General features: G+C 29.2%; 1 protein-coding gene and 1 long non-coding RNA gene across 2 annotated transcripts; one reads left to right on the top strand and one right to left on the bottom strand.

The window, feature by feature from the left end:
- Positions 1-2,468: 2,468 nt before the first annotated feature.
- Positions 2,469-5,965, bottom strand: LOC132924489 (uncharacterized). Its single transcript, XR_009661334.1, has 4 exons — positions 5,736-5,965; positions 4,875-5,676; positions 4,211-4,338; positions 2,469-2,755 (listed from the first exon to the last, which is right to left on the bottom strand). It is a non-coding gene; the product is annotated as an uncharacterized LOC132924489 (long non-coding RNA).
- A 13,357-nt stretch (positions 5,966-19,322) lies between these two features.
- Positions 19,323-24,366, top strand: LOC132926646 (short transient receptor potential channel 4-like). The gene is made up of 2 exons (XM_060991019.1): positions 19,323-19,944; positions 22,765-24,366. The coding sequence occupies exons 1-2, from the start codon at positions 19,423-19,425 to the stop codon at positions 24,220-24,222; spliced, it is 1,980 nt and encodes a 659-aa protein (XP_060847002.1). The 5' UTR covers positions 19,323-19,422; the 3' UTR covers positions 24,223-24,366.

Here is a 24,366-nt window from a genome sequence, read left to right as displayed (position 1 = left end):
ATAAAATTTTTATATGTTGTATAATAGTTTATATCTTTACCTAAAAATATGACATGATTGAAATGTATTAATTATTTTGATTATTATCCATGATTTTAAGTTTTTGACTTAAAACTATAGTATTTATATCTTAAATGCAGTTGTTTTAGTCTTTTTGACCTTCATGGTCCAGATTTGGATTGTTATGTAGTGTGCTTCAAATGTAAGTAAATTATTTTTTTTTTCACTAAAACATCCACGGTTATTGTAGCAAGACCACAATTATACACAATTCTAGGCGTTTAAAAGGGACACTGAAATTATTAGAGACAGCTTTCATGTATTATAAAAAGAAAGTAACAGAGAATAAAATGTGAGTATTAACTATGAAATTAATTATAAAATATTAAAATAAAAGAACCTTAAATTATAAACTTTTTTTTAGCTATTCCTTATATTATAATGGAGTAAAAAACTGGATGGATATAGTGCTGGACAATTGCTCATTTTATATCACTAGATAATCTCATCATGTCAGAGAATTTAATCTGAATAATCCATTACTTAAACAGGAGAAAATAATTAACTTAATCAATGTGGAGTTTAAATGAAAGTAGTATTGAGAGTGTTAGTACCTAAATACAGTGGCGTAACATGATGGGAATGGGCCCCGGGGCAATTAATAAATTAGGCTCCTTAATTCTATATATAGGAAAAACCACATTATACGTTATATTGCTGTTTAAAATATAAATACCTCCATAAAACCATTAATGAAAATAATAAACAGATAATAAATTGATACTCAAAATAAAAAGGAAATCCATTTAATTACTAAAACAAATTTTAAATATTAACATTTTATCATTATTAATTTATTAATTCTATATAATCAAATAAAATAAAATAAAGGCTATCAAATCAAATTTATAATCTTTTACGAGCACCGATTATTGCATATTCTGTGTATTTATAGGTATACAATGTTCATAATGTTCATAATGTTCATATTAAACTTCTAATATTCAATTATCATATTAAAAATATCCAACCCTTTTTTCAATTTTATTTCAATTATTTTACGGATGTATTTTTAAAACTTACCAAGAGCTCTGAGGGCCTCTAAGATCTAGGGGCCCCAGGGCACTGCCCTGCTTTGCCCGATGATAGCTACGCCACTGCCTAAATACTAAATAGGTACTTAATTTTTGCTAATTTTGAAAATAAGAATTAATTATAAATTATAAGTTGTTTATGGTTAGTTTAGATAACTTTGTTTATTTTGTTTTCGATATAGTATACAAATTAGTTTTTCGGAAACAACTCAGATGAATAATATACAGAGTACCTATACGACATTTAAGACTAGTTTTTTTTCTTTAACACTTGGAGACATAACAAATTTGCACTATTTGTTGTCACCTGTTGATAATCAATAATTTGTAATATCATCACACAGCCTGTATAACAGATTAAATTATTTATATTAATTATTTTTTTTATTAAAACTAAATTACAATAAAAACATTTAAATACCTCAACTATTTCAACAGATATTACTAAATTCCATTAACGAAAGAGGAAACTGCGCAAATTTTTTTATAAATATATTACCAATGTGCATTTTGCACAAGATTTGATAAATAATTTAAGTCAATTTTTTAATTAATATATTGTATATATTATTCATATGAATATAATATTTAGGTCTGTATAGCAAGTTGTGATAGTACATTTAAAATTATTCCTGAATTTTTTATAAAGATATTTATCAACTATTTTCTTCTCAAATAATATTAATTTTTCAATACTGATATTGATGCTGCTCTTGTGCTTCATGTGGTAAATTGTAAAAATTATGAAATGTTATAATAATTACAATATTACAACAATGTAATTTTACAATTATGAGTATTTTATAATTTCACATTGGTATTAAAAATATTTCCATGTATTAAATACTTAACAATATAAATTAAACATTTAATGAATAATAATATATGTTCATTTTCAATAGCAAATTTATCAGAAAATTAAATGATACTTGAATTAAAGTGATTTTTAGTGAAATGTTGTTTTTATTTCATTAATATTATCTGAGTGTTTTTTGTTTATTATTTTATTGATTACATTTTATAAACTTATTTTTAACACTTTAAAAACAAAAATAAAAAAAAATATTTTTATAACTAAAAATGTACAATAAACAATATTAATTGTACACATACAAAGAGAAAGTATTTAATTATTGTACTTAATGTTTATAAATGTATTATTATTTATTATTAAATATTAAATTCTATATACAGTTAAAGTAAAGTGTTGATTATCCACACATCAATTATTTGATCCAACAATTATCTACACTATGAATTTTTTACAACTTTTTTTATAGGTTATAAATTTATCAATTGTATTGCTATATTTTTTGTGGTTAACTTAAAGAAGTAAAAGTAATTACTAATTATTATTTAAAAAATATGAACAACTTTTGACAGCATTATATTTTGTAATTATATAATTTTAGAACTTTTTATATTTGTAAACATATTAAAATTACATCATTATTCATTGCACAAGTGTGTAAAATAATTTTGAATACTACAATATTATTAAGTAATTAATACATTTGAAAAATGTTTATAGTTTACTATCAAATTATTTTTACAAAAACATTTAAACAAAAGAAAAAATTCATTTGATTTTCTTAACATAAAGAAGAGGGTTCTGTAGCCTTCTCAACTTTCTTCATTTTTTAAGTGGAATCTTCTATTTCCTATAAAAAAATTATAAAACTATAAATAATGTATTTAAAAAGTATTAAAATGGTTTTTTATTCTCCAAAAATATTTCTCATAAATTATAACATATGCACGGTCTAATAAAACCTAATTTTATAAGGGCTTTGTCACAGTAACCTTAGTAAAACCTTTAAATATTATAATATTATAAAGACAAAATGTATTTCAGTTTCAAATCTTGGTCTTCACTTTAAAAGCCAACATATTGCGTGTTCCATTTAATATATGTATATTATATTATAGTATACATAATCATACTTGCTAAATAAATAATTTTATTTAATTAATTGTAAATATTTTTGTATTTCACAAATAAATGAATATTATACTTGTTAATTGATAGGTATTTATAATATATGTTTTATTCTTTGATAATTTAATAATATAATTTTTATTTGAACACCGTGGTATGAAATATATACATTTTTCAGGTTGATATGTATTCTTACAAGATAATACCAAGTCTATCAGAAATTTTATATTACAATCAATAATCAGATGAATATTTAGATAGATTTAAATAATATGAACAATGTGTTATGATTAATAAGTTAAAGAAAAAGTTGATATATTCATGTTATTTTAAGTAAATCATAAGTGCATATTATTCATAAGTGTGTCCAGACCTTTGACATAGAGGGTGCAACCTGATGCGTACCTAGGGGGCTAAATGGCTTTAACTCCCTTTTTGAACAACTTTCCATAGTTCATAATGCCATCTGAAATTGCTTCAAGTTAGATTAGGTGCACCTCTTGTGGACACACCTATAATATTATTATTGTTAAGAATTAAGTTATCATGAAATTATATATATAAGTTTGCAAATTTGAAGACTTAACGATTAACTACTTTAGAATGATCATTTTTATAGTATAATTATAGAATTACTTATAATACAAATTATTAGTTATTATAAATAAAACATTTTTTACATATATTGATTTTATTGTCATTTCATGTGCTTAATGTCATATCAACAAAATAATGTAAAAGAAAAAATATATTAAAGCAATTTTGATAAGAAATTTGTTTTATTATTTTTGCAGAAAAGTCAGTACTACAATGTTAGTTTTGTAATAATAGCTGACATAGAAACTATTTTTTCCTGTTCTCTAATTTTAAGTTTGAGATATTTTATTTTTTACTTTTATTTATTTTTGACAATCAAATGATATGTTTATTTATATACCTCTATGGGTTATTGTAATTTTGTGTATTATAGTTAATTGGTGTAAAATTTATGCCAAACAATGTTCTTTGTATTTTTTATAAACCAAAATAAATTATTTTTAAGTACTTTAAAATAAAAATCTTGATTAACTATCAATACCTTTATTGCTGTTTGGTTAACGTAAAAGTTAGTTATGCTAGAAGATAACTGAAAAAATAATCATATTCAAAATAACAATATTATTTTAAAAATATTTACTTCAACTGAAGGTCAATTAGATCCAAGTTCTTTAAGAATGCATCTTGTTACTAAAATATCTGAGGTATCTATAACTAGATATTGTCTAGCTTATTTATTCAATCTAAATTGATATTATGTTTCAATACCTAAAACAAAAAAAATTCTATTATTAATTAAGATACAGTAAATAAATTTTTTTTAAATAATCATCTTTATTATGGGTAGATTAATAAATAAATATTACAGCAGTGTTCAGGTTAGTTTAGGTTAGTAAAAGTTTACACAGAAGCAAATCAGTATAAAACAGCAACTAATCAACACTCAACAGTATTCTTATTCTAAACATATATTTTGTTTCAATATTGCAACATATTACATGTGTTTTAACCTTATGTGTTATATTTATATACTATGTACTTTACTTATATTTAAAATAATTAAAATAAAAATTCAAGCGTAAACAATAAACAAATAAATTCCTAATTTTTTTATTAGTAAATACTATAATAATTATAAAAAGTCGGTATCTTATTATCAAGTCTTCTCAATTAATCTATATCTTTATAAGTTAAATACATAGTCATTTTTTAATGTATACAAATATACTTATACTCTCTTATGTTTCAATAGATTTATCATTTCTAATAATACATTTTAATAATAGCAACACTACAAAATTTACTTGATCAGTAATATGAAGATTTGATTGTTGTAGGTAGTGTAGTGGGCCAACAACTGGTTGTCGAAAACAGGTCGTATCGAAATAATAAAAGTGCCAAAATATTTCTAAGTGTCGTTTATTAATTTAATTGAAAATATCTCTAAGTCCAAATGATTAAATTCTGATGTAGACTGACATGAAGGTGCTTGAGCTAACTCTGGTAAATCACATCTATCGGAGTCCTCACCAGGGCCTACTATCCATGTCCCTTTTGGCCTATTCCTAAGTACGTCATTCGTTCTCACGCTATTACACATTTCAGGATGCACGTGCGATGATTAATCTATACATATAAGACATCCGATGATGCTTGCCACACGCGGGTGATAAGCTGCGATCGAGATTCTCAGAACTCGAAATATGATTATGTTTATCGATTATTACTATAGGCCATTAGTGCGTTGCAGAGTTTGTTCATATCCCAGTTCATAAGGTAAAAGTCATAGGTGGTTTTGACACTCCTTTTATTATTGTTCGTAGTGTTTAGGGCTAATACGTTATCGCCCAGGTGTGTAGATATTTCCCCATTACATGTAAATATTTATTTCTATGTCGAAGTATCCTTATTGCGTGTTATGTTATTATAATATATCAGTGATCTATATCCTAATACTTACTTATCCCTATGTCGCAGCATCCTTATTAGTTATTATGTATTATATTATTGGTATGAGACATCAGAGCACGTAGCAGTAGGTAGTATGTGTTTGGATTTTTTTTCAATAGATTTTAATCCTTCTCGTTATTATTGACAAAAATGTACCTAGAAATTATCGCACAATAAGATTTATACAATTAATTTAATATATTAGAATACAATACCTATGGCTTAAAATACTGCAACATACACCATACATATTAAGTATATTTACAAAATATGTTTAGATTTGCTTACTAGTATATAGTAAATAAACTTATTTTTCTAGTACCTACGTAATAATTATAATGTTCAAATTCACATGAATAATTTAACAAATTTAAAAAATAAGTATTCAATTTTCAATTTACTTCAAAATTGAAAATAACATTAAATTTGTATGAAAATATTAAACACAAATAATACAATACTATGTGATAATACGGTACAATCAATGATAAAATTGATAATAAACGACGACATGATCCATAGGCGGTAATATAATATCAAATTATTTTAGCATTAGAAGCAAAAACTTTTTTTTCTAAAGCTCTATAGTTACGCCTTTGGGTATACATAGTAATTACCTATACTTACATACGTACAGTTTAATTAAAAGTGGATGTGTAATAATTGTAATTTATTATTATTGTACTAAATCCGGCCCACTATAGACTTATAGCCTTATAGGTATATGTACCACGGTCCGTGGACAGTCGTTGAAACTCGTGCCGCTTTTACCGACAACCGAATGGCAACCACGAGACACTAAGCAAGTGATTATTTGCGATTAAATACCTATATACGACTCGTAAAGTTGTAAAGAACAACAATTGACAAATGTGAGTCGTGTGTGACTATAATAAGAATGTCAAGAACAGATACCTAATGAGATAGGTAGATCATTTAGGGTTTTCAAGTTTTCCATAGGTAAATTGACAAAATAATAAATATAATATTATATTATTTAGGTACTTGGTATTTTTGCTATAAAATGTAAGTACCTTGTTATGCTGTGTTCTCGACTGTTCTATATAATTTTACCAGCATCATTGCATCAATGAAGATAATTAATAAATCTAACAAAAAAAAAAATGACAAAATTTGTCTTGACGGCCATTTGTACACATTATACTACGAAACTAGCGAATCAATCAAATGTTGATGTTCAAAAAAGTCTTCATTAAATTGTCCAGCAGTGTTAAGTACAGATAAACAAATTACAGAGTATGAAAAAATTCGACCTCATAATCGTTTACCGAATCGCAAGGAAATCGAGGTAACCAAAGTGTTGATGAATATGAAAGAAAAATCATGTAAGTATATTATTATTCATTATTATCGCCGAATCACGGACGAAAAGTCCGTTTTAAAAAAAGTTGAATAAAAAGTCCCGATTCAGTTTTTAAAGTCGGACAAAAAGACCGAAAATATTTTATATAATTAATATTTATTTTAAATACATTATAGTTAGAGGTATCTATAGTAATGACAAAATTATAATTTTTTTATTATATATACTATTTTTTTTTGTTTTAGTTAAGTTGATGTGTTTATAAATAAAATAAAATTCATTGTTTGTTGAAATGTATTTAGTTTCAAATAAATTTTGATATTGTTGTTTCTAAGATATCGTGTGATTGTATGTTAATATTTTTAAATACATGTATCTACGTACATATTAAAATTAATTAAAAATAATAATAAATTATATAATTATAAATGAAAATAAGAAAATAGAAAATAATTATAATAATATTACAACGTGTAATGTGTTAATATAAAAAAACTGAATCAGGACTTTTAATCCAACTTTTTTTAAAACGGACTTTTTGACCAATTACCATTGTCGCCACACCTAAAAATTAATTTTCGTAATTTGTGTCACAAACTCACGGCGCTTAAAATAAAAAGGATTAAGGGAGTATGTAATCTACGCCACATTTTCAACTTCAATTGTTAAAATATACCTACTACATATTCGAACAGTTACATTTATTTAGTTATTTTGAAGTGGCACAAATTACAATTTTTGTAGGTAAAAGATGAATTACCTAAATTAATTTTTAGGTTAATTAAAGTTTATGTGTATTATATTAATATATAATAGACATTGGTAATCTATTATAGGTTATAACTAGGGTCTAGGGCTAGGATTTTGTAGTATTTGCATTTTTTTTTACACTTTCACACTCCAGGATATAGTTAATAAAAAACAAAATTCGATTCATACATCACAGAGTTCAGTAGTTCAAATACAATTTTGTTTTTGCTTTTTCTTATGATATTCGTAAATAAATGCTTTTTTGGTACTTTTGTGTCAGTTTATTAGCTTTTTATTTAGTTTTTGTTAATTACACTCATATTCGACATTTTTAGAATATTTAGGTGCATATTTATCTAAATTATTATTTATTCATTTATTTTAATCTAATTACTATGTATATTTCGTGATTTTGTACAGATTTTTTTCAAAATATTACAAAATATCTAAGAAAATTATATTATCTTATTGTTTTATTGAATATTTATTTAATAAACAGGTATCTAAAATTAATAAAACAATTTTTAATTTACTTTTTTCATTATTTATTAAATTGTATTTAGTTGTTCTAAGAATTAATTTGTTTGAACATAAAAAAATGTGTTTAAAAAATTATTTTTTCATTTTAAAAATGTTTTTCGGCTAAACTTTTACTTTGTCAAGTCTTTGTTGGTTGCATTTTCCTGGTTAAAAATGTTAAAATGCATTTTTTTGTTGCATTATTGGAAATTTTATAATACCTTTATTGTAGGTTTTTAGTGCATTATTTTCCTAGTTATAACTTATCTATAATGTTTTTTTTGGTAGTTCATGGTATTTGCCTATCGGGTAATATGAGTTACCTATATGATAAATAATCTAAGCCCTAAGGTTACCTTATTTATAAGTTGTCAGAGTTGTCTACAAAATATATCTTGCCTTTATTGGAAATATTATTAAAAAATAATTAAATAAATGACATATAAATAATATTTCATTTTAAACATGAGGTTTTTTTTTTGTTAAATATAGTATATTAATATAGGATATAGTATATTCAATATTGATATTCACGTAGGTATTGTACAAATCTTATGATATTTTGTTAATCTCACCACTTTAGTTATTGTTATCTACTCCTTTAAATCTGTTTTGAACTGTCGATTTTCTTACCAATTACTAGAGATGTTAAAATACAGAATTTAATTTTTTTTTTGTATAATACTGATTATATCGATACTAGTATTATACCGTATAGTGTATGGAACCTTGCAGTAGGTACCTTAAGTTATCGGGAATTTAACACAGGTTATGAAACCATAGTTAATTATGAAATATGAATCATTTTAAAATGGATTAATCGAATAAATGGCTAATTAATTATCATTATTTCATTTAGAATTAATATCTACATTTATTTTCAATGAGTAATTTAATGTTTAAATTAGGTTCCTGGTACGCTAATACAAATACCTATATAATTAAAAATAAACTAATATATAAGTATCAGGTACCTAAGTAATAAAGATTTGACGTGTAGTTAGGTACTAGCTAAATTACCAGATAGACATTTTAGCTGAATATCAATTTTGTATTAATTCATTTTAAATAACTACGGGATTTTTAAATAAGTACACCGTATACGAGTATACCATCATGGTTATATTACGTACGTGTCCCCAGCCCCCCCACTTTATGTTTTCGCAATTTTTTTTTACTCGATATTTAGTACGAAATTTGTACGAATTTGTACGATAAATAAAACAATTTGTACGAATTTATTTTTGCGGTTAAACAAAAATTTGAGTGGGGGGGTTATAGAAACGTTTCTCCAGCCCCCACCACTCAGGAAATACTTTTTTGCACAAAACACCTATGCAAATATTTAGTACGAAATTTGTACGAATTTGTACGACCGAATAAAAAATTTTTCGAAAACACCTTCCCACCGATAAACACATTTTACCCATTTGCCGTTTCCCCAGCCCCCCCACCGCTCAGGAAATACTTTTTTGCACAAAACACCTATGCAAATATTTAGTACGAAATTTGTACGAATTTGTACGACCGAATAAAAAATTTTTCGAAAACACCTTCCCACCGATAAACACATTTTACCCATTTGCCGTTTCCCCAGCCCCCCCACCGCTCAGGAAATACTTTTTTTCACAAAACTCCTATGCAAATATTTAGTACGAAATTTGTACGAATTTGTACGACCGAATAAAAAATTTTTCGAAAACACCTTCCCACCGATAAACACATTTTACCCATTTGCCGTTTCCCCAGCCCCCCCACCGCTCAGGAAATACTTTTTTTCACAAAACTCCTATGCAAATATTTAGTACGAAATTTGTACGAATTTGTACGACCGAATAAAAAATTTTTCGAAAACACCTTCCCACCGATAAACACATTTTACCCATTTGCCGTTTCCCCAGCCCCCCCACCGCTCAGGAAATACTTTTTTTCACAAAACTCCTATGCAAATATTTAGTACGAAATTTGTACGAATTTGTACGACCGAATAAAAAATTTTTCGAAAACACCTTCCCACCGATAAACACATTTTACCCATTTGCCGTTTCCCCAGCCCCCCCACCAATCAGGAAATACTTTTTTTCACAAAACTCCTATGCAAATATTTAGTACGAAATTTGTACGAATTTGTACGACCGAATAAAAAATTTTTCGAAAACACCTTCCCACCGATAAACACATTTTACCCATTTGCCGTTTCCCCAGCCCCCCCACCGCTCAGGAAATACTTTTTTGCACAAAACACCTATGCAAATATTTAGTACGAAATTTGTACGAATTTGTACGACCGAATAAAAAATTTTTCGAAAACACCTTCCCACCGATAAACACATTTTACCCATTTGCCGTTTCCCCAGCCCCCCCACCGCTCAGGAAATACTTTTTTGCACAAAACACCTATGCAAATATTTAGTACGAAATTTGTACGAATTTGTACGACCGAATAAAAAATTTTTCGAAAACACCTTCCCACCGATAAACACATTTTACCCATTTGCCGTTTCCCCAGCCCCCCCACCGCTCAGGAAATACTTTTTTGAAACAAAACACCTATGCAAATATTTAGTACGAAATTTGTACGAATTTGTACGACCGAATAAAAAATTTTTCGAAAACACCTTCCCACCGATAAACACATTTTACCCATTTGCCGTTTCCCCAGCCCCCCCACCGCTCAGGAAATACTTTTTTTCACAAAACTCCTATGCAAATATTTAGTACGAAATTTGTACGAATTTGTACGACCGAATAAAAAATTTTTCGAAAACACCTTCCCACCGATAAACACATTTTACCCATTTGCCGTTTCCCCAGCCCCCCCACCGCTCAGGAAATACTTTTTTTCACAAAACTCCTATGCAAATATTTAGTACGAAATTTGTACGAATTTGTACGACCGAATAAAAAATTTTTCGAAAACACCTTCCCACCGATAAACACATTTTACCCATTTGCCGTTTCCCCAGCCCCCCCACCGCTCAGGAAATACTTTTTTTCACAAAACTCCTATGCAAATATTTAGTACGAAAATGTATTAAGAATATTTATGAAATTTCCATGAATTTTTAATTATTATTATGAGTATTTATGCAAATTTTAAACATTTAAACCAATACTTGGTAAACTTGTATTCATTTACGCAAATTACCACTTAATTATAAATTTTAGAATTCAAAATGGAATTAATTTTATTTATATGTTTGACCAACACATCTATGATTACTACAGAGTCATTTTTCATTTTTGACTTACATTCTATTCATCACTTTCGATTTATAATCAAAGTTTTTGGGCTCACTCTGTAATCCTTTGCGCACGTTTATGTAATTATTTATCACAATATTCTTAGGTAATATTATATTTTGTACAACATTAAAAAGGTGTATAAAATAGATTAGGTTAAGTGAAAAAAACATCCTTTATTTACTTATAATACATAATTTGTATAATAATATCTCATATATATTATACAAGTAAAATTCAAATTAAATTAAATTAATTTAAATACTATATATAATGTATTCACAAATTACTTTTGTGTTCTCTTTCGTCGGAACAGCTTTCTTTTTTTGGTCATCTATTAATTCCCAATATTTCCCATCTCGTTTGCAGTAAGCATTATAATGACCTACCTTTTTAATGTTGTACAAAATATAATATTACCTAAGAATATTGTGATAAATAATTACATAAACGTGCGCAAAGGATTACAGAGTGAGCCCAAAAACGGCAAATGGGTAAAATGTGTTTATCGGTGGGAAGGTGTTTTCGAAAAATTTTTTATTCGGTCGTACAAATTCGTACAAATTTCGTACTAAATATTTGCATAGGTGTTTTGTGCAAAAAAGTATTTCCTGAGCGGTGGGGGGGCTGGGGAAACGGCAAATGGGTAAAATGTGTTTATCGGTGGGAAGGTGTTTTCGAAAAATTTTTTATTCGGTCGTACAAATTCGTACAAATTTCGTACTAAATATTTGCATAGGAGTTTTGTGAAAAAAAGTATTTCCTGATTGGTGGGGGGGCTGGGGAAACGGCAAATGGGTAAAATGTGTTTATCGGTGGGAAGGTGTTTTCGAAAAATTTTTTATTCGGTCGTACAAATTCGTACAAATTTCGTACTAAATATTTGCATAGGAGTTTTGTGAAAAAAAGTATTTCCTGAGCGGTGGGGGGGCTGGGGAAACGGCAAATGGGTAAAATGTGTTTATCGGTGGGAAGGTGTTTTCGAAAAATTTTTTATTCGGTCGTACAAATTCGTACAAATTTCGTACTAAATATTTGCATAGGAGTTTTGTGAAAAAAAGTATTTCCTGAGCGGTGGGGGGGCTGGGGAAACGGCAAATGGGTAAAATGTGTTTATCGGTGGGAAGGTGTTTTCGAAAAATTTTTTATTCGGTCGTACAAATTCGTACAAATTTCGTACTAAATATTTGCATAGGAGTTTTGTGAAAAAAAGTATTTCCTGAGCGGTGGGGGGGCTGGGGAAACGGCAAATGGGTAAAATGTGTTTATCGGTGGGAAGGTGTTTTCGAAAAATTTTTTATTCGGTCGTACAAATTCGTACAAATTTCGTACTAAATATTTGCATAGGTGTTTTGTGCAAAAAAGTATTTCCTGAGCGGTGGGGGGGCTGGGGAAACGGCAAATGGGTAAAATGTGTTTATCGGTGGGAAGGTGTTTTCGAAAAATTTTTTATTCGGTCGTACAAATTCGTACAAATTTCGTACTAAATATTTGCATAGGTGTTTTGTGCAAAAAAGTATTTCCTGAGTGGTGGGGGGGCTGGGGAAACGGCAAATGGGTAAAATGTGTTTATCGGTGGGAAGGTGTTTTCGAAAAATTTTTTATTCGGTCGTACAAATTCGTACAAATTTCGTACTAAATATTTGCATAGGAGTTTTGTGAAAAAAAGTATTTCCTGAGCGGTGGGGGGGCTGGGGAAACGGCAAATGGGTAAAATGTGTTTATCGGTGGGAAGGTGTTTTCGAAAAATTTTTTATTCGGTCGTACAAATTCGTACAAATTTCGTACTAAATATTTGCATAGGAGTTTTGTGAAAAAAAGTATTTCCTGAGCGGTGGGGGGGCTGGGGAAACGGCAAATGGGTAAAATGTGTTTATCGGTGGGAAGGTGTTTTCGAAAAATTTTTTATTCGGTCGTACAAATTCGTACAAATTTCGTACTAAATATTTGCATAGGTGTTTTGTGCAAAAAAGTATTTCCTGAGTGGTGGGGGCTGGAGAAACGTTTCTATAACCCCCCCACTCAAATTTTTGTTTAACCGCAAAAATAAATTCGTACAAATTGTTTTATTTATCGTACAAATTCGTACAAATTTCGTACTAAATATCGAGTAAAAAAAAATTGCGAAAACATAAAGTGGGGGGGCTGGGGACACGTACGTGGTTATATTATAATACAGTAAATTTCCGTTATAACGAAAGTCATAGAAGTCCCCTGGCAAAAAGCAAGGCTTATAAAGAGCTTATTCGAATTTTCGTTACAACGAAATTTCCGTTATAACGAAAAAATATTTCGGTCCCATGGAGTTCGTTGTAACGGGTTTTTACTGTACATCAAAAGTTATTAAAATTAACCCATTTGATAAAATGTTTTATTCTTACTATTTCTATTTAATACATACAGTAATATTTTGCATGTGTTATATTGAGCACCCAAGAACAAATATACAGTGTTTAATTATAAAAAAAGAATAAAAATAAATCAATTTACAACAGTTTTTATAACAGAAAAATTGCAATTAGGAATATCATGAGTTTAAAAAAGCTTGTGTAATGGAACAATTATTACAACTGAGTACGAAATAACTAGTTTTAACGAAAATAAAATAAAATAATGTTTCTTAGGATTTAAATAATATAATATGACAAAGATGAAGATATTACCTATATTTTTACTATTTAAAATACAAGAGTCATTTGACCTAAAAATAAATTTATAATTTTTTTATTGTATTGAAATTTTTAAACTATGTTGTATTGTATTATTATTTTTAAGAAATTAATACAAATAATTCAATCTTATAACATTTAAATTTTAATTCAATATAAATATATAATAGAAATAGTGATAACTGATATAACATTGAATATGTATTTATATTATTGTTATTAAATATTATATTTTTAATTTACTCGTTAAAAATAAATGTACTTGTTATAATTGTTAGTGAAATAATGAATTTCAATGAACTTAGAGAAATTAGTTCTAAATTTTGTAAGGATTTTGAAATTTTTTTAATTTTGTTCTAAAACTTTTAATATTTGGTATTAATAACGAATCCTGGAAAAAATACTAAGGGAAAAAGAAATCTTTTGAAAAATGTTATTTTCTTATTGCATAAAATTATGTGAAAAAATATAAAAATAAATCTTTCATTTTTCATCTTTATATAGTAGGTACCTAGTTTATTTTTATATATCAAATACTGAAATACAATAATATAACATGGTATAATATTCCTAGATTAAAATACATTTTTATTACAACATTACAACAATGTACATTATAATATTATTATTTTAGAATTTTTTTATGACCAGTTGAACAACTTTTACCGGCATCATAATAAATGTTTTTATACAATATATTTACTACGCTTGTAATATTATAATAATATAATATGATACTATTATTAATTGATATCAACAATTTTTTTTGAGGTCAAAATTTTTTAATTATTTATATACAATTTCTTTGTGTATGCAGTTTGTGTAAATATGTGTAAGTATTCATTTTAGATTCTGAACGGAGTGATGAATGTATTGATTTTACAATGATGTGTGTTTTTTTATTTTAATTTTAATTTTTTTTTTGTGTCTGTAATCACGTTTTGGAGTACCTAGTAATAGTGCTTTGATTTTTGATTTCAGCCCTTTTTTGAAAAGGAAAATGAATCTAGTTGGTACGTTGGGGGGGATCATAAGTAAATAATGTCCAGTAGTTTTCAAAAGCGCCTGGAAAAATCCTAAAATAGTAACGGAAAAACTGGAATTTTTACGCATAACCAGTTTTCGACAAAATCGATTTTTTTTTATTTTGCTGTAACTCAAAAATGAATCATTGTAAATACTTGACATTTTCACCAAATTATTAGTGTAAATTTATAAGCATTATCTATTTACGATTAAATTTTCAAAATATTTTGAATTTATTTTTTTAAGCTATTTATAGACAATTTTACGATTTAGAGAAATTTTCGATTTTTGTAAGTTTTTTTTTGAAAGGCCTAAAAAAAGATTTGACACTTCAAAAACTGTTTAAAATTAATACAAGGTTCTTCAAAACTTTTTCTTCAAATAACTGTAAAAAAAAAATTCTAGTCAATATAGAAAACATTTTATGAGCATATGAAATTTAATTTTTTATGAAATCGCGTAAAATAACGATATATTACAATTTAAATATAGGTAAAAAAATAATACATCAAATTAATGATAATTATTATCCTAGACCGACAAATCATCTCTGTTCAAAATTGTTTTTCGTATACAATGATACTTGTCATTGCATTCAAATTTACCACATTCATTATAATAGTGACCTACTCTCCATCTCTACTATACAGCAGAACGATACCCACTTGCCCACTCTTTTTTAAATTTTCATAGTCAAATTTTTAATTTTTATTGATTACCATTAATAACAGTAAATAACATAAAAACGTATGTGTTATAATTATAAAACATAATTACCTACATTTTTAATTTTTAATTAAATCTTGTTTTTATAAATATTGATAAAATAAAACTATTAAGTAATAACACTAATAAACTATATTGCCATGTTATTAGTTTTTCATTGTTTATTTTTATAAAAAAAAAACAATCTACAAATATGTTGGATCTCTCAAAATATTATAAAATAATATAAAAGCAAAACTGCCAAGATTATACTATATAGCTTAAGACTTACCTAGAAATATTGAGTTTAAAATATATATATATGGTTACTGTGGTTATATTACAGTAGTTTATATTTATAAACTAGGTATTATTATTATGTAAAGTTAACGAAATACAATAAACAAATTAAATTGTGGTTTACACAATGAGTTTGTTATTATTATTATACATATAACCCTGTGATTTGATTTAAGCTTTCGTGATGGGCGTTAAAGTAAGTGTAATCAAATATGTATAAAATTAATACGAAAATAATAACTATGAGTCTATGGATTTATTTGGTTATTTCATTTGATTTACTGCGTTATACAAAAAAAAAAAAAATCTATGATAAATTTAATTTCTGACACAAATAGGATTGACTAAAATTTAAAAAATAAATAAACTACGTATTTAATGTTTTACTATTAGATAGTTTAAATAAATTTAATACAAAATATTTCACAAATAATAATTTATTTGTATTTGTGATTTAAATTTCTTTGGTAAGGCCAAATTGTCGTGTACATTGCCCATAACATATTAGTATAATATTACCTAAATATATAATAGCATTGATTATATTATATAGTATATACCAGTGGTTCTTAACCTTAAGTAGAACACGGACCCCGGATGAAAGATTTTTAGAAATCACAGACCTCCTACCAATTTTTTGTCAAATACTTTTTTTTTTTACAAAACATCTGATGTTATCGTAACCAAAATTATAGTAATTATTTTATATTACAAATTATAGAAGTAGACATAACAATACACATTTATAATTATTTTTATTAAACTTAATTTTTCATAAAACTGTCATATAAATTATTTTATTTTTAATATTTTTAAAGCTGCCGTGGACCCTCAGGGGGCCGCGAACCACTGCAGGTTAAGAACCGCTGGTATATACTATAATATACATTCAATAATGACCTAAAAATGTAAATAAATCATGATAATTTTTGCTTTTTTTAAATTGTACAATATTATACATGTGTTTATAATCTATATTCGTTAACTCCAAAAACCACACATTTTTGATGAAATACTGGACGAAATTGCACACTTTTGGTAGGTTAAAACTGCATACATTTAATAGGTTAAGATGGAAAAATTTTAAAAATTGTCGTATCCAAAAGCCGCACAGTTATATGATTTCGACCCAAGAAGGTCGATGAACAAAAAACGCACAATTATATATTTATTCTCATTATTCTCATATTTCATCAAAAAAAATTTATATACTCAAAAATTTTAAATAATAATTTAATAAAAAATGTAAAACTTTCTAAGTTTGATTTGCTGAAACCGACTGTCGACATTATTTGAAAATTTCATACGATCTTCGTCACGTAAAAATTCTTTCCAAAATATAATGTGTACAAACATTTTTAAATTTTTAAATTTATAAAATAAATATTAAATATATAAAATGTTTTGCATTTTCGGACTTTTTGTCCGACTATAAAAACTGAATCGGGAATTTTAGTTCAGCTTTTTTTAAAACGGACTTTTCATCCGGGATTCAGTGTGCGGTTTTAACCCACTCTAAATGTTCGGTTTTTGTCTATCGACCTTTTTATGGTCAAAATCAAAATTGTGCGGTTTTTGGATGCAACCATCTATATTATCTACAATTTGAATTACAGAAAAATTTTTTTTTCAGAAAGAAACTAAAATCAACATGTCCGAGCAGTTGTATTCGTTTACCGACGAGTTGACGGCGCAGGATCAACAATTTTTCGAGTTAGTGAAGAGCTGCAACTTACCAGAAATCGAAAAGTATTTAAAAACTAATAGCGTAAATATCAATATGAAGTTCCAAGGAGACACAGCGTTGAATCTGGCCATACAGAACCAATGCGAACCCCTAGTAGATTTAATTCTTCAACAAAAAGGCAAGTACCTAAACCTACACTAAACAAGTAGGTATGTAACAAGTTGACTTACTAAGATCGTATATTCATAGGCGCAAATAGAGTGGGCTTGGGGGGTTAAGCCCCCCAAAACACTAATGATTTAACTACATAATACATTAGAAATCCAGTATAGAACTGAGCTATAGCTATATACAGCCCCCTAAAACTCTTCCAAATTTCAAACACTATTTGCGTCCATGCGTAGATCTAAAAAAAAGAATTTCTTTGTCTATACGACTATATTAATAGTAAATCGTATACTGATAATTGAAATACGTAAAAATTTAGTCGCAATAAAATATAATAATATTGTGGATGTGAATAGATAAGAATAGATAATAGACAAGGCAGATGTCAACAAATGGATTAAACAATTAGTGTTGAAGTACTACAATCTGGCCGTCATTTTCATAATTATTTATTATTAAATAAATACAATAATCAATTCAATCGTCGTTATCGTATTCATACATTTTATCGATAATTAAACCACACAAATAAGACCATACGTTACAGAAATCTATAGTTTTATCTTACGACTTCTTATCTATAGCCCTATAACTTATAAGTACAATAATATAACTAAAAAATCACGGAGAATTTGAAATATCTATTTTTATTTATCGTCTTAATTTGGTTAGTGTATTAAGTACTTCGATGTATTTTCATTAAATAATACCATTTAATACTTTAACGCTAATATTGAATATATTTATTAGTCTATATATATATATAGTAAATAGTGTTATAAATCTGAAGAGCTTGTATGATTTAACGCGTTGATCTCATAAACCAACGAATAGTTTTCAATATAAAGTATATAAATATACTAATAAATCAATAGATTCCTCGAGACTTAAGAGATTATTTTTAGCTTATTTTTAACCTACATATTATATTGATGGATTAATTTTGTTTTAACTAAAAAAAAAAAATCGTTGTTAATTTAAATGGTTGTCGCGTTATTTGCATAATATTTAATTTGGTAGGTACCATAATTATAATTAATAAAAATTTGGCATTTACAATTTTTTACAAATATGTTTAAAAAAAAACAAATACTTATGAATACAATTACAATGATTATGTACTCAAATGGATTAAGATTTATCAATTCTGGTCATATTCTTGATGTAAACATCACTAAAAGACAAATACCAATCTGAACGATGTTGGACTTGAGTTGGCTTCTATAAGCATTCGTCGAATTTGTCTTCAGTTTTTTTGCGTTTGCATCAAATACTACATGTATCGATAATATTAAGAAGTGAAAAATCATAAGAGTCATTTATATAATAATTGTGTTCATAAGGTTTTGTATTGTATATATAATTCTATTAAATCAAAACGTAAATCGATTGATTCGGAACACAAATTGATTTTAACCCGCGCGGGGAGAAGTCGGGCTCCTAATATACAGCTAGGTAAAATATTACCAATACATAAATTGTAAACTTTAGACGTGAAAATCGGCGATTCGATGCTGTTGGCGATCACGTACGACAACCTAAAGCTGCTGGACCGTCTGCTGGAATTCGAGGAGGCCAACGGCAGAGGCAAAAGCCGTGGCAATGCGGGCGGCCGGAAAAGAACGGCGTCGGATACCGACGGAAGCGATGCGGCGGACGGCGACGACGACGACGACAGCAACGATTCGGAAGAATTCCCGCGGTTCATGACGCCACTGCTGTTGGCCACGCAATGCGGCTTGTACGAGACGGTCGAGTACTTGCTGAACCGCGGCCACACGCTGGAAAAGCCGCACCCGCCGCGATGCACGTGCGACAAGCGGTGCGCGGCTGCGGCCATCCGCGGCGAGGTGGTCACCGACGGCTGCGAGCGGCTGAACGCGTACTGGGCCATCAGCAACCCGACGTTCATATGCACCACGTCCACCAGCGCCGACCCGGTGCTCAGGTGTTTCCAGTTGCACGACGAACTGTTGCAGTGCGGGTCCGAGGAACAGGTGTACAAGGCCGCGTACACGTCCATGGCCGAACAGGTGCGTATCAAACGTCACGCGGGACTTGGGACGGTGAGCCGTCGGCTGATAACCGACAACCGAAGAGCCGACGTCGGGTATTAATACTACGATAAAACAACGGGTACCTACGATATTATATATATGTATATATATGTGTGTATTGTATTGTATATGATATCAAACATTCCGAATAATAACGATGTTTATCGAGGCAATTATATTATCTAAAATAAAATACATCGAAATAAAATTATAACATATTATTATGTTTATTGTAAGAAACGTTTAAATAATATTACATTATTACGAGTAGGTATAAATGAAAATTTAACGCGACTTTTGGATATCTAATATAAGAATATAACGTAACTTTAAAGTAATGTCTGATTAGTTTTAGTAGATACCTACAACCTACAATATACATATTATATATATAAATATATTTATTGTTTTTGTATTAATAACATGTTGATAGAATAAATTAGATTTATTGTTTAATAAAAATTACGCGTCAGTCTTAAATCCTGTTGCCCACTGGTTGTCGGATCACCGTCGGCGTCACGGGCATGTTCTAAAGTGTATCAGTTAATACAAATAATTAACTTAAGTTGAGTTATATTAAGTGAACACATCATCGTTAGGTTAGAAGTCATACGATTTAACAACCAATATATTTAATTAATTATAATTGATAGGAAAAAAAATAACTTTTTGGAAAATATTTCAAGTGTTTTTTTGATAGTTTCTGTATTCCCCCCTCCTATTTCATGCTCTATTTATGTAATGGAAATATGGAATTATGTAGATAAATGAGTCTTCTTTAACTATGACAATTTAACATACGTATGTATCTTAGAATCTGCATAGGTACTTCCAATATACTTGATGTCACTACCATAGTTATTTGTCCCACATTCCATTTCCATATATAAATCAATAACAATTTTTACATGACATTTTTATGTAACACGATTTGTTGTCTTATATTTTTAATTTGTCTAAGCTACATTTTTACTAATAATATTATAATAGACTTTAAATGTATAATATGTAACCAATGGGGTAGCCTTTCGAATATGCCCATCATCTATTGAAGTACCTATACCTTATATAACGGAAATGTCAGACGTCAGAATTGGTATAGGTACATCACTCTGTGAACAAATCCGATCGAAATGGGCAATCCGTTAGATATGGAATGGCTACAGCGTTTGATTTACATGTACCTATATACATACTTAGGTACATACGTACTTAGGTTAAAACTTATAATTTATTTTTATGGGTTTCGGGAAATGATGCATTTAAAATTAATTAATTATCTTCTAAGTAACTCACGACTTATTCAGCCAATCGATAAAACTAGTTTGCTTTTACAATGTATTATGTAATGTTTGTAAATAAATTGATTAAAATAATTAACTTTAATTTTTTGATTAGAGCATACATTTTTAATTTTATAATCCAACGCAAAATATTTAAAAAAGTATAAAACTTAAACGATAATAATGATGAAAATATTAAAAGTTTAATTTTTTCAAAAATACAAATTTATAAAAAATTATCGCAAAAAAAATAAATACAATTTCTAAAAAAAGATATATTTAAAAAGATCCTCTTGCATAATATTGTTGCATAATTGTTAATAAAATTAATTATTTTGAACTAAAATTCAGTTTTGTTTAAATTGTATGTATTGTTAACAAAATTAAGTGCGAACCCTTATATACCAATTTCTAGTGCGTTTATGGCTATAGAGACTTAATTTTTTTTCTTACCATACAGTATATTAGTATATACGTATAAGTATTTAAATAGATGGTGGATGGTGAGAGAACGGAATCCTTTTCCTTTTTAAAAAATATTTATGCGTACCTTATAATTATATCCTAATCAATAAGATATTTAAATACCCTAATTTTTTTTATACTTTTAATTTTTCTAAGAACACTGTATATGCCAGTTACATACCACAATTAGATAATTAGAATAAATTGTAATTTAATTGTACCTGTTTTTATTTATCAAAAATGTATATCTATCGTTCTATTTTTTTGTTTGTTTGTGGCGTAATTACAGTAGACATAAATAATATTGTTGCTATGTTATTAATTATAACTAAGACACATATGTGAATTACATATTTACATAATTGAAAGTAATATTTTTATACGAATACCTATAGTTTTGTGGGACAATGGGCGTAAGTATAAATATTCTGTATATTTTTTAAATTCTTTACATGCGAATCATTAATAATTATCAGAATTGAGATCAATCGTATAACACAACATTTTATACTTGCCTTTTCTCTATTAGTCAAGTATATTATTATTCTCAATTATTGTTTTATTATTTTTGTTAATTATTCATTTATTTTTTTTTCGAGACAGCAGGTATTTTTGCTTGTTTTGTTCATATTTATACATATGACATCATATTATATAGTCGTATTATGATTAGAGTGAAATATTTCGTAATGAAAAATGAGCATATCGTATTATACAATTTGTACTTGTAGTATCGCAACCATAAAAATAAGCATTTAATAATATCTAATACTCTAATGCTTTGTAGCTGCTATTATTAATTGATAATATATATATATATATATATATATATATATATATTAATATTTTATTTGTCATATATTTAGGCCATACAATGTGAAAAACAAACGCTATAAAATTTTATAATTAAATCTACGTCGACCGGGGTATAATTAAATTTTAAATTTTTGATTGACTATAAATTTTAACCATATAATTCATTGTTGTGATAAAAAATGTTTGTTTCGATGATCTAAAAAAAAAAATCAAATTCAATTTTTACTTCCAGCTAAAACAGTTTGCGGTGGATATGTTAGTAAATTGTAGGACATCGGACGAAGTAAAAATCATGTTGCGAAATCGGGACGGATGCAAGTTCAGAGGACAGTTTCCGTACCCGAGACTGATTACAGCCATGGACCACAAACAAAAAAAGTTCGTGGCGCACACCAACATCCAACAGGTGTTGGAGATGGCGTGGCTGGGCGATTGGATCGAGTGGAAGTCGTATTCGGTGGCACGGAAATTGGCATACTTGCTATGGCGGTTTTGCATGTTGCCGGTTATGGTAGTTCTGGGTATGTTTGCGCCCGACTCGAAACTAAACCAGGCCAACCGGTTGCCGATCAACCGGATGTTTAATAGTCTGGTCGCATACCTAGTGTTTTTGGTTCTGCTGTTCGTCCACTCGAACGCCGACAAGTTATTGGCGCGGAGGGGTGCGCCCAGGTTCCACACGTGGTTCCCGATCGTCGTATTCGTGCTCGGCCACGTGGTCGAGAAGTTGAAGTTGCGGCTTCAGCAGGGTTCGGAGCGGTTCTTCAGGAACCTGTGGAACGTGTTCGACACGGTCAAGCTTGTGCTGTTTACGGTGTCGTTCATGTGCTGGGCGCTGACCGGCGCCCTGGTCGGCCGGGTGTCCGAAAACCTGGACCGCAAGTACTGGCACTGGGCCGACCCACAGCTGGTGGCCGAGGCCTTGTTCGCCGTGGCCACAGTCATGGCGTACATGCGGCTACTGTTCCTGTGCCAGCTCAACTATGACATCGGGCCCATGCAGGTATCCTTGGGCAAAGTGCTTTACGACTTCGCCAAGTTCGCCACGTTCCTGGTCATCATTATGGCGGCGTTCACGTGCGGCCTGGGCACGTACTACGCCTACTACACGGGCATGGTATACAAGAACCCGGAAACGGGCGAGACGGCCCGGCAAGAGGACTCGTTCGTCACCGTCGCCGACACGTTCAAGACGTTGTTCTGGGGCATATTCTGCATGACGTCGCTGGACGCGCCTAACGTGGTGGTCGGAAACACGGTGGCGGCCACCGGCGGCGTCGACGCGGCCACGCAGTCGCATCAATTCACCCAGCTGATGGGTTACGGCCTGTTCGCCGTTTTCGAGGTGCTCATGGTCATCGTCATGATGAACATGCTGATCGCCGCCATGTCGGACACGTTCCAGCGGGTGGCCGACAACGCCGAGTACGAGTGGCTGTTCGGCCGGACCCAGGTGTACGTCAGTTACATGTTGCTGGATGACATGCCGCCGCCATTCAACCTGTTGCCCACCGCCGGCTGGCTAATCGGCGCCAAGCGGTTCGTGTCCAAGTCCGATGGCTATGCAAAATTGTCGAGCGACGGGTGGAGAGGTGACGGCCGAAAGTCAAAACAAGACGCTACCGAGTTCCGGGAGCTCATGGCTGAAATCATCAAGCGGTATTTCATGCACAGAACACACGTCGACTGACCGGCACGCATTATGCAGCTGTTGCTTCTACCGATGTTTTTGATTTGAAACATCTTCTTTGTTTTCTATTTTTTGTCATATTTTTGTGTTTGCCGTACAATATACTAATTGTACACTACGTATATCATTTCTCTTTGGTTTCCA

Source organism: Rhopalosiphum padi, chromosome 3, assembly GCF_020882245.1.
Source record: "Rhopalosiphum padi isolate XX-2018 chromosome 3, ASM2088224v1, whole genome shotgun sequence".
Lineage (NCBI taxonomy): Eukaryota > Metazoa > Arthropoda > Insecta > Hemiptera > Aphididae > Rhopalosiphum > Rhopalosiphum padi.
This window is presented reverse-complemented; position numbering and strand designations above follow the sequence as displayed.

Excerpts from the sequence above, each read along its gene's own strand:
- LOC132926646 (XM_060991019.1), top strand. The coding sequence starts at position 19,423 with ATGCTGTTGGCGATCACGTACGACAACCTAAAGCTGCTGGACCGTCTG. Across the intron at positions 19,945-22,764 it reads ACACGTCCATGGCCGAACAG|CTAAAACAGTTTGCGGTGGA; the intron begins GTGCGTATCAAA and ends TTTTACTTCCAG.